Source organism: Grammomys surdaster, unplaced genomic scaffold, assembly GCF_004785775.1.
Source record: "Grammomys surdaster isolate TR1022 unplaced genomic scaffold, NIH_TR_1.0 122717, whole genome shotgun sequence".
NCBI lineage: Eukaryota > Metazoa > Chordata > Mammalia > Rodentia > Muridae > Grammomys > Grammomys surdaster.
Window position 1 is genome coordinate 1 of NW_021618158.1, and position 11,291 is coordinate 11,291.

An 11,291-nucleotide genomic window follows, 5' to 3' on the forward strand; every position below is an offset into this window, starting at 1 on the left:
AAAGCCAAGCCACTTAAACCACCCAAGAGATGTCACAAAGAAGGTATTGTATATTGGGATGCCTGAAATGAATAAGGCATTCCATTCAAGAAAACACAATGAAACTCCATCTCCTCCCCACATCCCCACCAAATATCACAAATTGCATAAACCTTTGAACTCATTTACTTGATTCACTCACAGTTATTCAGGCAGCATGTCAGTTCTGAAATGTTACTTTGCTTTAGCAGTTGCTCTATTCTTTGCAATATGTATGACATTTTCACTAGGTTAAGCAAGTGGCAAAGAACTTAGACTCTGCTTTCACACAGAGACTTTGTTTTACAGGTTCATATCTGCTCATAGAAACTGTTATTTTCCTCCTCATTTTAGATTTCAATATTTTAATTGTTTTCAATTTTTTTATCTCTGTGAAATGACAGAGGATCTTGTTTTTGCCTTGTGGTTTTACAGATGACTATTATTCAATTTATGATTGATAACTATCAAGAAATATTTGAAGACTATGACAGTACAATATCCAATGATAATCAAAAGAAGTGTCATGACAGAAAGTTGTCACTAAATACTGTTGGTAAGTGATCTGTTAAAGAAAAAAAGAAGCCATTGATAGCTTGAGTGGGAAAACCTCAAATGCTAATACTGAAGAATTAAAGGTTTCATCTGCTCCTTTTCAGGAGAAAGTTCCTTCATTTAAGAGAAGATTCAATTAGTCATCAAATGAATGGAAGGGTGATGTCATTCTGTGATTTCATAGAATTGTAAATATCACATCAACATTAGGGCCTATAATGATGTTAGAGTATCAGACAATTTTGTTGAACAGCATTTTAATGAAATTATGTATGCATAATAATATATTTACATATGTATACATACAGACAAAAGCACATGAAGCACACACATCTATACAAACACACCCACATACGCACACATATATATGTGTTTATGTACATACATACATATATACGTATCTGTGTATGTATGTATGTATGTATGTATGTACGTACGACAGAGGGACTCCTTATTTAACACCTGTAAGTATTCCAGACTATTACCTGGTATATTTCTCACCTTTATTCTTATTGTCCATAAGTCATGTCAGAGATCTTGGATAGCAAATTATTTTTAAAAAGGGAGTATAGATGTTCTACTACCATAACTTAAATGTTAGAATCATGCAGCAATGTAAATATGATTTATAACAAATAGCAATGAACAATTTAATAATCTATGAGAAGGGAAACTTCACCTGTGTGTTACAGACATTTTTCTATTGTTCGAATTTGCTTCCAAATTTTGGTACCCCTTCCCACTAGTCCTGAGTTTATCTAAGAGGTATGTCCCAGAAATGAAATTACATGATATATAAAGTATGTGACAGTTACTTCGATATATTGAGTATTAATTTAGATGTGTGTTGTACATAGAATATCAATTCGAAACCAAATTTGGTTCTCTCTGCATAAGCTCTGACTGTCTTGAAATTTCTTTTCTATACCAGTCTGACCTCAAACTGACAGAGAACCTCTTGGCACTTCTTTTGAGATCAGTGAATCAAAGGAATGTGCCAGCATGTTTTTCTCTCATGCAAGTCTTAAAATATAGCATAATATGCCCGAGCTGTGCTATAGACACTATTATATTAGATTTGAGCTCACAGGTCGGGTTGGGGGCAGGAGAGCACCAAGGGCTGTAATACAAGTGCAGTGAGCCAAGTTATGTTGATAAGTGCAGACACTGTAGATAATTTACAGTCGCACATGGCTGTTCAGTAAGAAAGTAAGACAGGTGTATCAAAAGATTTGAACTATTTTATTGCTTGAGTTTAGACCTATATGCATAGCTTTCAAGGCAAATCAAGAATTTCCTTTTTATACCAGAGTTATGGGCCATATATAACTAGATATCCAGCCCCTTATGAAGCAATGTCATTATTGTAAGTGTTAGAGTACTGATTAATTATTTTCTGTATATTTGTGGTGACTCATAACTCATGTAGGATATAAAATGTGAAGGTGATGCAAGGGCTCAGTGAGTTGAATTACAACAAATAATGATTTCCCTTCTTTATTAGATTTCGAGAAACGAGAAGGCAATGTTTATACAGCCCCACAAACACTCTCTGAAAATACATCTTCACCATCAAAAAAACTGTTTCGTAAATTTACACCCAGTATTTGTTTGGAGAGAATGCTGCCTTCTCCATTTCTTGTGAGTTTCATTTCAGGTTTCTACAGCTGTCCTATTTCACATAATTTCTGGGAATCTTTGTTCTAAGTAAGTTATTTTATCCAACTGACAAATATGTAGATAACCTATTCAATAGAGTAAGGTCCTTTTAAAATAGAAATACATCCCACTAGAGTTTGAGTCTTCTAATTTAAAGAAAAAAGAAAAAAGAGAAAAGAAATTGTATTCCGCAGTTTTGCGCTAATTTCAGCAAAGACCCAAACTCAGCAGCAGCTTGTTGAACTAAATGGATCTTTGGAAGGGCTGCTGAGTTTCCAGCTATCAACTCTTTTGGCTGTGTTATGACTCCATATTGCTCTAGAGTCAAAAGTAATATCATTGCCTCTGAGATTAGTTAATCTTATAATTAAAAATACCTGTGGATCTTTATTGGGTATTATCAATGAATTAGACCTGCACATTGTTCTTTGCTCTATATTGATCCTTTTATCCTAGTTGACAACATATACTTGCCATCTAATATAGCATAGTCTATTTCAAATATGCTACTAGATTTCCAGTGGAAATATTCATTTACTGTCCAGCATCGATGTTAGCACTATGCCAGTGGCAGGAATTTATTCTGCATGAGAACAAGTTCATGATGTCAGACACATGATAATTATTGCCCATTCTATAGGTATTTTAGAGCAGAATTTTCTGTCATCAATGATTGTAATCATGTAGTCAATTGAAAATAGTTAAAATATGGAGTACATCTGTTTGTGGTCATCACTTTTACACAGTGAAACCATGGGAGAATGACTGAAATTTGATTGGGTTCTTAAATGTGGCAGGATTATTAAATATAAATATTTGAAAATAAGAAGCCACAGAATAAGGAAAAATGTCTCAGAAATATAGTGAGAAAAGAAAGCTTTCCTAAGAACATAAATGCTAGGATTAAAAATAGAGTCCCACAAAGAGAAAAAAAATAGTCATTTGATCTCAGAAAAAAAAACTTATCCCTTTAGTAACTTTGAATGGCATTATTGAGAAAGATATTCAAGGAAGAAAAGAAAAAATAAGAGAGGAACATTCATCAAAATGCTCTGGAGAAGAAAAGTGTGATTCAATCCTGAGGATTCCAAGGTTCCCAAGAAATGTTGATGTTTAAAATTGGGAAAAAAAGATTAGGGACGTAAAATTATTTAGAAGCTTAAATAGAAAAACTTTCAATGTCTTTTTCAATTCTCTAAGTTGTGTTCTGCATCCATACTTGCCATGGCTCTGGTTCATCTAAAAAGACATATTTGTGATTCAGCTATTTGGATCTGTAATAAAGAAGCTTGTTCTTATCCCACACAGGAAATGCTATCCATCATTGCAGAAAAGGGACAGGAATCTGATGAAATATTTAGATGCTTATTAAAAAAACCCCACTGGTCACTCAGGGATAAGATTTACACTGAACAACCAGTTGACTTGAATGAGGAATCCGTGCTCATTATAGCTTCGGTTGTAAAGGTAAGGAAGGTTTTTGAATCACCATCATTCAACATCCTTCAAGAGATGCAGATGTGCTTTCTGGCCTTGATATTACCTGATGATGAGAGTTTCCTTGAACGGTGGACATACAACCTCCGGGTAAAAGGCATGGTAGGTAAAAGTCTGACAAGCTCAAAGACTCATCACAAAGACAAAGGTGAACATCTTCAGTTGGATGTTAATGTCCTCATATGTCAAATGGAATTTGTTATGACATGACAGATGTGATAATGATTTCACCTACTAACTATCTGTTGTGAATTAATAACAAATCAACTAATAATAGTGGTAATAGTGTGTTTTACAAAATTCATATCTTAAATCACACTTACTAAAAAAACTATTCCTCATAAATAACAACCATACAAAATAGGTTGACTACCACAGACTAATCATAGGTTATGCGAGATTTGAATGTTGTCCTCTGCCCAGTAGAAACATGAAATGTTTTGTCTCTAAAAAAAAAATAAAGCAGTACTTTCACTTTTGCCAGATATTCCCATCTTATCCCCACGGCAAATAATCAAATATTAGCCTAACCTGGTCCCAAATAGTCTGTTATATTTGTCTAGGGCAAATATCATTGTATTATTTTTATTTGGGCATATCTGACTTTGCCACTTAGTAGACTGTGTAGTAATTGTCCCAGACATCATGATTAAAGATAAAGTTCTGAGAGTAGGCATGTTTAATAACACTAGGCAAAGGGAAAGAATGATCCACCTAGCCCTTGAGCTTGCCAAGTATGTCTGGGTCTTATTCCTACAAACTAGGGACCTCATCATTGGAAGGGAAGTGAACACCATTAACTGTAGGTAACCACGTGTACACACAGCAATTTAAAGGAACAGTACCATCTGGGAATCTTCCATTCTTCTGATTTGCTATACTTGATAGACATGAACATTAATTGTGGTATTTAATGGAAAGTGAGACTTTTATCTCCTTCAAGCAAGCTGCTGCTTACATTTAATTTGACTTGTTGAGTGTTTACACATTGTAAGGAATGGATGTGAAACTGTGAGTCCTTCTGACATGTAATAAGGGTGTTAAGGTAAGCAAGTTCACCACAATTCCAGCTGAGTCTGTAAGCAGAGCTGTTCCTGTGTATTTCAACTTTACTGTCTGTGAAATGAAAGTACAGATTCACCAAATTCTACAATCAGAATGAGACAATTTCTGGCCCTGCCATTTTTTGATGGTTGATTATTGTCAGGATGACACTTTCTTTGTTTATTTTGTTTCTTTTTTATAGTAACTGTTAACTTTTTCCTTTTTTCTGTTTTTATTATACTTGTTACCTACTTATTTATTCATTCATTCATTCATTCATCATTCATTCATTCATCCATTTTAAATCTTGAATGCTGTCCCCTATCCCTTCAACCTTGACTGAGTCTCTTCCCTTCTCTGAGCAGGTTTGGTTCCCTTGGGTTATCTTCCCAACCTCGCACATCATCTCTCTTCAAAGTTTGCAGGTCTTCTCCTATTCAGGCCACTCAACGGAGATTTTCCACAGACAGTTAAGAGATGTAGGAATAGCCTTCTTTCAACATGTTGCAGGACCCACATCGAGACTGAGCTGCACATGTGCCACCTTTGTGCCATAGTCAGTGATGCAGCTTTGTATGTTATTAGGTTGCTGGTCAGTCCTTTTTAGCACCCAATGGTCCAGGTTAGTTGACTCTGCTGTTCTTCTTGTGGAATCCCTATCTCCTTCAGTGCCCTGAATCCTTTTCCCCACACTCCCATAAGAGTCTCTGAGCTTCATCCAATGTTTCACTGTGGGTCTCTTTATCCGTTTCCATCAGCTGCTTGTTGACACCTCTTAGAGATCAGTTATGATAGGCTCTTGTCTGGATGTCCCAGATAGGCACTGGGCTCCTTGAGATGGACAGAACTTTAGGCTGTGAAGTAGAGTGCAGATCTCTGATTGCAGGTAGTAGTGTGGACTGGAAGGCAAGAAAGGCAAGTGGGACAGACAATAGATTTATTTCATTGATACTGTAGTCAGAACTCTGCTTTATGATTCTACACTTAGGTAAGAACACATAAGCTCCTGCTTGTAGGTTCTACTTTTGAGCCAAGATTCTGGGTAGGTGACAGGTTGGGAATCTCTAAAGGAAGTAGAGTCTCAACCAGTGGTTCTCATCCTTCCTACACCTGTGCCAATAATACATAGTTTATCAGGCTTGGCCATCATAACCATGACATCATTTTGTGTTATTTCATAACTGAAATTTTGCTAATATTATGAATTATAATGTGTGATGTATGGAATATCTGATGTGCAGGGTATATGATATGTGACCCCTCAAATGGATTGTGACAAACAAGAATCACTGGTTTAATAGCTATTTTTAAACAAAGCTGTTTCACAGATACTTTCTGTATTGTATATTGATCATTAACTTCCTTTTTTTCTTCGTTAAAAAGGACTTTATTAGAAAAATACCAGGAAGCTTGATGTGTTTCGATTTATATGAAAATTGGCTTCGAGTGAGTGATGAAGCTTCTCTGGTTGGAAAAGTTCATGCTATACAAAGGTAATGATAGTATAAGCACTTGGGGAAATGCACACAGATAGAAGCAATGCATTTTGAAGGTACTTGGGCTTGTATTTACAGGATTATAAACTCGAATCATGTCCCATACCAGGGGGTTGCCTTTACTTAGACATGTATAATCACTTTATAAATAGGTCCATTTTACAAAACAGAATGTTGAACCAGGTTTGTAATCCCACCTCTTGAGAGTCATCTAAATTAGTACTGTCACAGCTTGGAAGATAGCCTGTGCTACATAGTTTTGTGCAGGTCAGCCTACAGTATTGGTTTGAATTCCTGTGTGAGACAAATTAAAAGAAGTATGTGTGTATAATACCTGTGTGTTAATTGAATCCTAATATTATTACCACGATATTGTAAATATTGCACATGTTAAATATATGTCATTGATTAGAGTATGAAGCCATTACTGAGTTTGTCTTTCTCAACTCTAAGTACCAAGAGAAGTCTGGGTCAGGTTTAGCTTTGACTTCTTTGAATCATTTTCCTGTAGGATACTCCATAGAATGATTTCAATTGTAACAGGAGCTTTGCTGTTCCATTTCTACCTAGGACCCCAGCATCTCTAGAGTTAAACAGCAGAAGTTTTTTTAAGCTGTATTGTATAGGGTGAAGAGTGTGTTTTCTGCTTCTTATGTTTCAGGGTATCGCAAGAGTGTTACATAGATTCATACTACATTAGATATTAAATGTGTCTCCATGGTGGCTGGAATGAAGGTTCACTGTTTAACAACACTTTGTTTCCATACACACAACACACACAGATTGTAACAATCTTCATTCTTTATGTTTCCAGGGATCCTAACACCTTCCTGTGAGTTTTGTAGGTAGCAGTTTTACATGTACTACAAAGAAATTCATACATTTCTTTTTAGATGTCCTCTAATTCTACAGGGAGTAGTCATTTGCAGAAAATATTTTAGGTAACACTTTTGCTGTACATTCTTACTGAGCTGGTCTGTAAAATATTTCCCCTGTTTTTTTGTTTTTGTTTTCTTGGTTCCAGAATTTTGTAAGTAACATTGCTTGTATGATAATCAACAGTAAAATTCTCCTTTTTCTATGTATAGTATTCTACTGAAAATGCCACAACATAACTATTGGTTGCTGAAAGAACTTATGAGCGTGTTAGTAAAAATTAAAACCTCTTCCAAGAATCACCTAGACACCTACATGCTGTCGCTCCGCATTGCACCACATATGTTTTGGGATCCAACTTGCAATAACTCCTTATTTGGGAGTGACCTCCCCCAAAAGGTAAGGGTATCTGATTTTTCCCTTTGGGAACAAAGTCCTCATTTTGAACCCAAAATTGGGAATACCTCAGAAAGATCAAGGATATTAAAGGACAGTCTAGGATTGCATCTTCTGGAGTGGGAGACACATTGATCTATTTCAGGGTAGATTGGGAAGGAAGATTTCTAATGTTATTTGATGAAAGTGAATCATTACTTTTGGGTTCTGTCTTTCATTTTTTATCTTTCTTTTCAGATATTGATTTTAGATATTGATGTTTTAGCCAACAATAAGCTGCCTGTATAATGGTAGTTCAAGAAGACTATAGTGAAATTGAAAAAATCATGATTATCTAGTTCTTTGTTTGTTTGTCTGTGTTCTATTATAGCTATAGTTTGGAGCACATGATAGCTGTGCTTTATATTGGTAAGACAACTATCATAATGAAATATTCACTACAACCTCACTTCTGGTCATATAAAAGCATTCTATACATATATATGTCCAAATATAATGTTAAGTTTTAAATATATTGTAAAATAGAATGAACAATGATAAAAAGTTAATGTAGGTTATATAATATAGTTTCTATTATTTTATCAATCTCATACTTATTTAAATCAATAGTGCATGTTTGCACTACTTCAGGTACACTCTTATGTACCTCAGGTATTCTGTAGCTCTTAATTTGACAGTAAACCCATATTCATTAATATTTTTCATAAGTTTAGTTATTTACCACATCTCATGATTGCAGTATTCTCCTGTAAGCCACATCTTCAGAACCTCTTCTTCCCTCAGTTTAATTTTAAATTAAACTTTTTTTTTAATTTTTTGGTGAATTTACCAGGCGAGAGAGTACATATGGAAGGATTGGAAAATGGGTGTTACTCAGTTGTGTGGTGAGAAATTCACACACATCAATGAAGAACATGCATTTTAAAATTTAAAAAAGTTAGACAAAAAGCCGCAACTACCTGGAAAAAGAAAAGAAAAAAGAAGACTATATTTTAACTAGTAGTTTCCAGAAATAAAGTCCACAGAAAGGAAGTCATGGTGATTACTCACAGTTGTGTAGCATAGCCCAGGGAATAGCTTGTTCAATTTAGAAAGTGACTCAATTTGCTATGATTATTATGAAAAAACAGTGATCAAAAGCATCTTATGGAGGAGAGGTTACAGTTCATGATGTACTTCTAGTTACCACTTAACTCCTGAGAAAAAAGAGGAGCACAAACAAACCAGGGTAGGAAACTGGAGGAAAGAACAGATGCAGATGCTGTGTAGGAGTTATGTCTCCTGTAGGGTACCTCATAACTTACTTTGTTTGACTAATATCTCACAGGTGGCACCATCCTTTAGATCTGAACCCTACAAATTTCATTGTTAATCATGACAATAACCCATAGACTTCCCTCCACAATAGGCCAATCTGATGGAGGAATTTTATCAACTAAGATCCGTCCTCTCTTCAACTTCTTCTCATAGTCATTATTTTGTAGCTTCAATAATATACCGGGCCTAAGGCAACTTATAGAAGTAAATGTTTATGTGGTCCTTAGAGATTCAGAGAGATTACAGTCCTTCAAAGTCATGAGAGAGGAGCATGGCTGCAGGAAGGAAGGACAACCCAACAGGAAGCAGAGACACTGTGGCTCTCATCTCAGGAAGCAAACATGAAGCACAGAGGGTACTCTGCACATGGCACCTGGCTTCTGTAACCTTAATTTCTAACCAATAACATACTTCCTCCAGGAAAGCCAAGCCACTTAAACCACCCAAGAGATGTCACAAAGATGGTATCATATACTGGGATGCCTGAAATGAATAAGGCATTCTATTCAAGAAAACACAATGAAACTCTACCTCCTCCCCACATCCCCACCAAATATCACAAATTCCATAAACCTTTGAACTCATTTACTTTGATTCACTCACAGTTATTCAGGCAGCATGTCAGTTCTGAAATGTTACTTTGCTTTAGCAGTTGCTCCATTCTTTGCAATATGTATGACATTTTCACTAGGTTAAGCAAGTGGCAAAGAACTTAGACTCTGCTTTTCACACAGAGACTGTGTTTTACAGGTTGATATCTGCACATAGAAACTGTTATTTTCCTCATCATTTTAGATTTCAATATTTGTATTGATTTCAATTTTGTAAACTCTGTGAAAAAGAGGATCTTGTTTTTGCCTTGTGGTTTTACAGATGACTATTATCCAAATAATGATTGACAAATATCAAGAGTTATTTGAAGACCATGACATTCCAATTTGTAAGGAAAATCAAAGTAGGTCTGATGATGTCAAAGTGTCACTTAATACTGCTGGTAAGTCACCTGTTATGAAAAGTGTTATAGATGGCCACAGTGGGAAAACTTCAAATGCTAATACTGAAGAATTAATGATTTCATCTGCTCCTTCTCTGGAGGAAGTTCCTTCATTTAAGAAAAGGTTTAATTATTCATCAAATGAATGGAAGATTGATATCATTCCCTGGTTACTTTGTAAATATCATAACAGCATTTGGGCATATCATGATATTAGAGTATAGGAAAAGGTTTTTTTAAACAACACTTTAATTAAATTACATAGGAATGCCTATAAATATATATATATATATGTATATATATACATATATATGTTTATGTATACATACAGACACAAACACATATACGTACATACTTACATACTTGTGTGTGTGAGACAGAGGGACTCCCTGTAAGAAATCCAGTTTATTATCTGCTATATTTCTCATCTTTCTTCCCTTGGTCCTTTAGTCATGTATGATATCTTGAATATGACACTATTTTTAAAACGATCACCTTAAACAATTATTTGTTTTTAAAAAATCTATTAAACATACTGCAAGATTGAACCATGTGCCAACATGCGTTGCTACTTTTGTCCATAAAGAGTAGTGTTTGTTTCATTTCCTTTGAGAGATATTCTTAGCTAATGCTTAGCATTTGATATAAATATTAAGTTACACAGTATCCTCTATAACACATATATGAAGAATAATATAGATGTTAAAACATAGCTGATTTAACAGTTAACACCATTCAAAGTCAGAGATACTGTTAACTCAATTAATTCTTTGCGTAGACTTCAGATAATATACTAAAAAACTAGCTGTATCTGCAGTGTGCTGAATCTATCATCTGAGAATGTTTGTCTAAAGATGACATTTTATGTTTCATTTAGCAGGGGACAGTGGAACACCTTCAACATACCACGTTCCACAACAGAAGCATCCTCATGACTGAGGGATGTCCTCACCATTCTATTTCAATGTTCCCTTCTATCTTCCACTTTACCATCGCAGAAGATATTATTACAAGAAACAACTGCAGTTTTATATTGAACCATATTACTTGCTGCAAATAGTTTCATTCACTATACTTTATGTTGTGCATTACATAAACTTATCTATTATAATAAATTTTTATTATATTATTGCTTAGACTCCAACGTGCCTTATTCATTATTCTCCATAGTCTTTAAAATGGCATTTTTAGTATTCTCCTCTTCCCCTCTTACGCAGGCACCTGTATTAATTTGACAGATATCCTAGAATCACTTTATTAATTATTTCTTTCAAACTGCAATCAAAATGACATTCTAAGTCCTGCTGGAAAAATGAAGGTTGGAGATTTATTTGACCAAATTATTCTAGCTTCTCACTATAGAACAGTCCCCATGGCTAAGAATCAACTATTTAGTAGTACAATAAAATCAGACTCGGTCCTGTGCAGTGTAGCAACAC

At 35.0% G+C, this 11,291-nt stretch overlaps 1 protein-coding gene across 2 annotated transcripts; it reads left to right on the forward strand.

The window, feature by feature from the left end:
- Positions 1-464: 464 nt before the first annotated feature.
- Positions 465-10,983, forward strand: LOC114636171 (rho GTPase-activating protein 20-like). Of its 2 annotated transcripts, none has more exons than XM_028784414.1 (7): positions 465-574; positions 2,078-2,214; positions 3,541-3,699; positions 6,157-6,266; positions 7,358-7,544; positions 9,732-9,852; positions 10,730-10,983. In XM_028784414.1, exons 1-7 carry the CDS (start codon positions 472-474, stop codon positions 10,789-10,791), a joined length of 879 nt encoding a protein of 292 aa, XP_028640247.1. In that variant the 5' UTR covers positions 465-471; the 3' UTR covers positions 10,792-10,983. The 2 variants fall into 2 exon arrangements, with proteins under 2 accessions (XP_028640247.1, XP_028640248.1); XM_028784415.1 differs by having other exon boundaries at positions 10,733-10,983.
- The last annotated feature ends 308 nt before the right edge of the window (positions 10,984-11,291 follow it).

Excerpts from the sequence above, each read along its gene's own strand:
- LOC114636171 (XM_028784414.1), top strand. The coding sequence starts at position 472 with ATGATTGATAACTATCAAGAAATATTTGAAGACTATGACAGTACAATA. Across the intron at positions 2,215-3,540 it reads TGCTGCCTTCTCCATTTCTT|GAAATGCTATCCATCATTGC; the intron begins GTGAGTTTCATT and ends TATCCCACACAG. Across the intron at positions 9,853-10,729 it reads AGTGTCACTTAATACTGCTG|CAGGGGACAGTGGAACACCT; the intron begins GTAAGTCACCTG and ends TGTTTCATTTAG.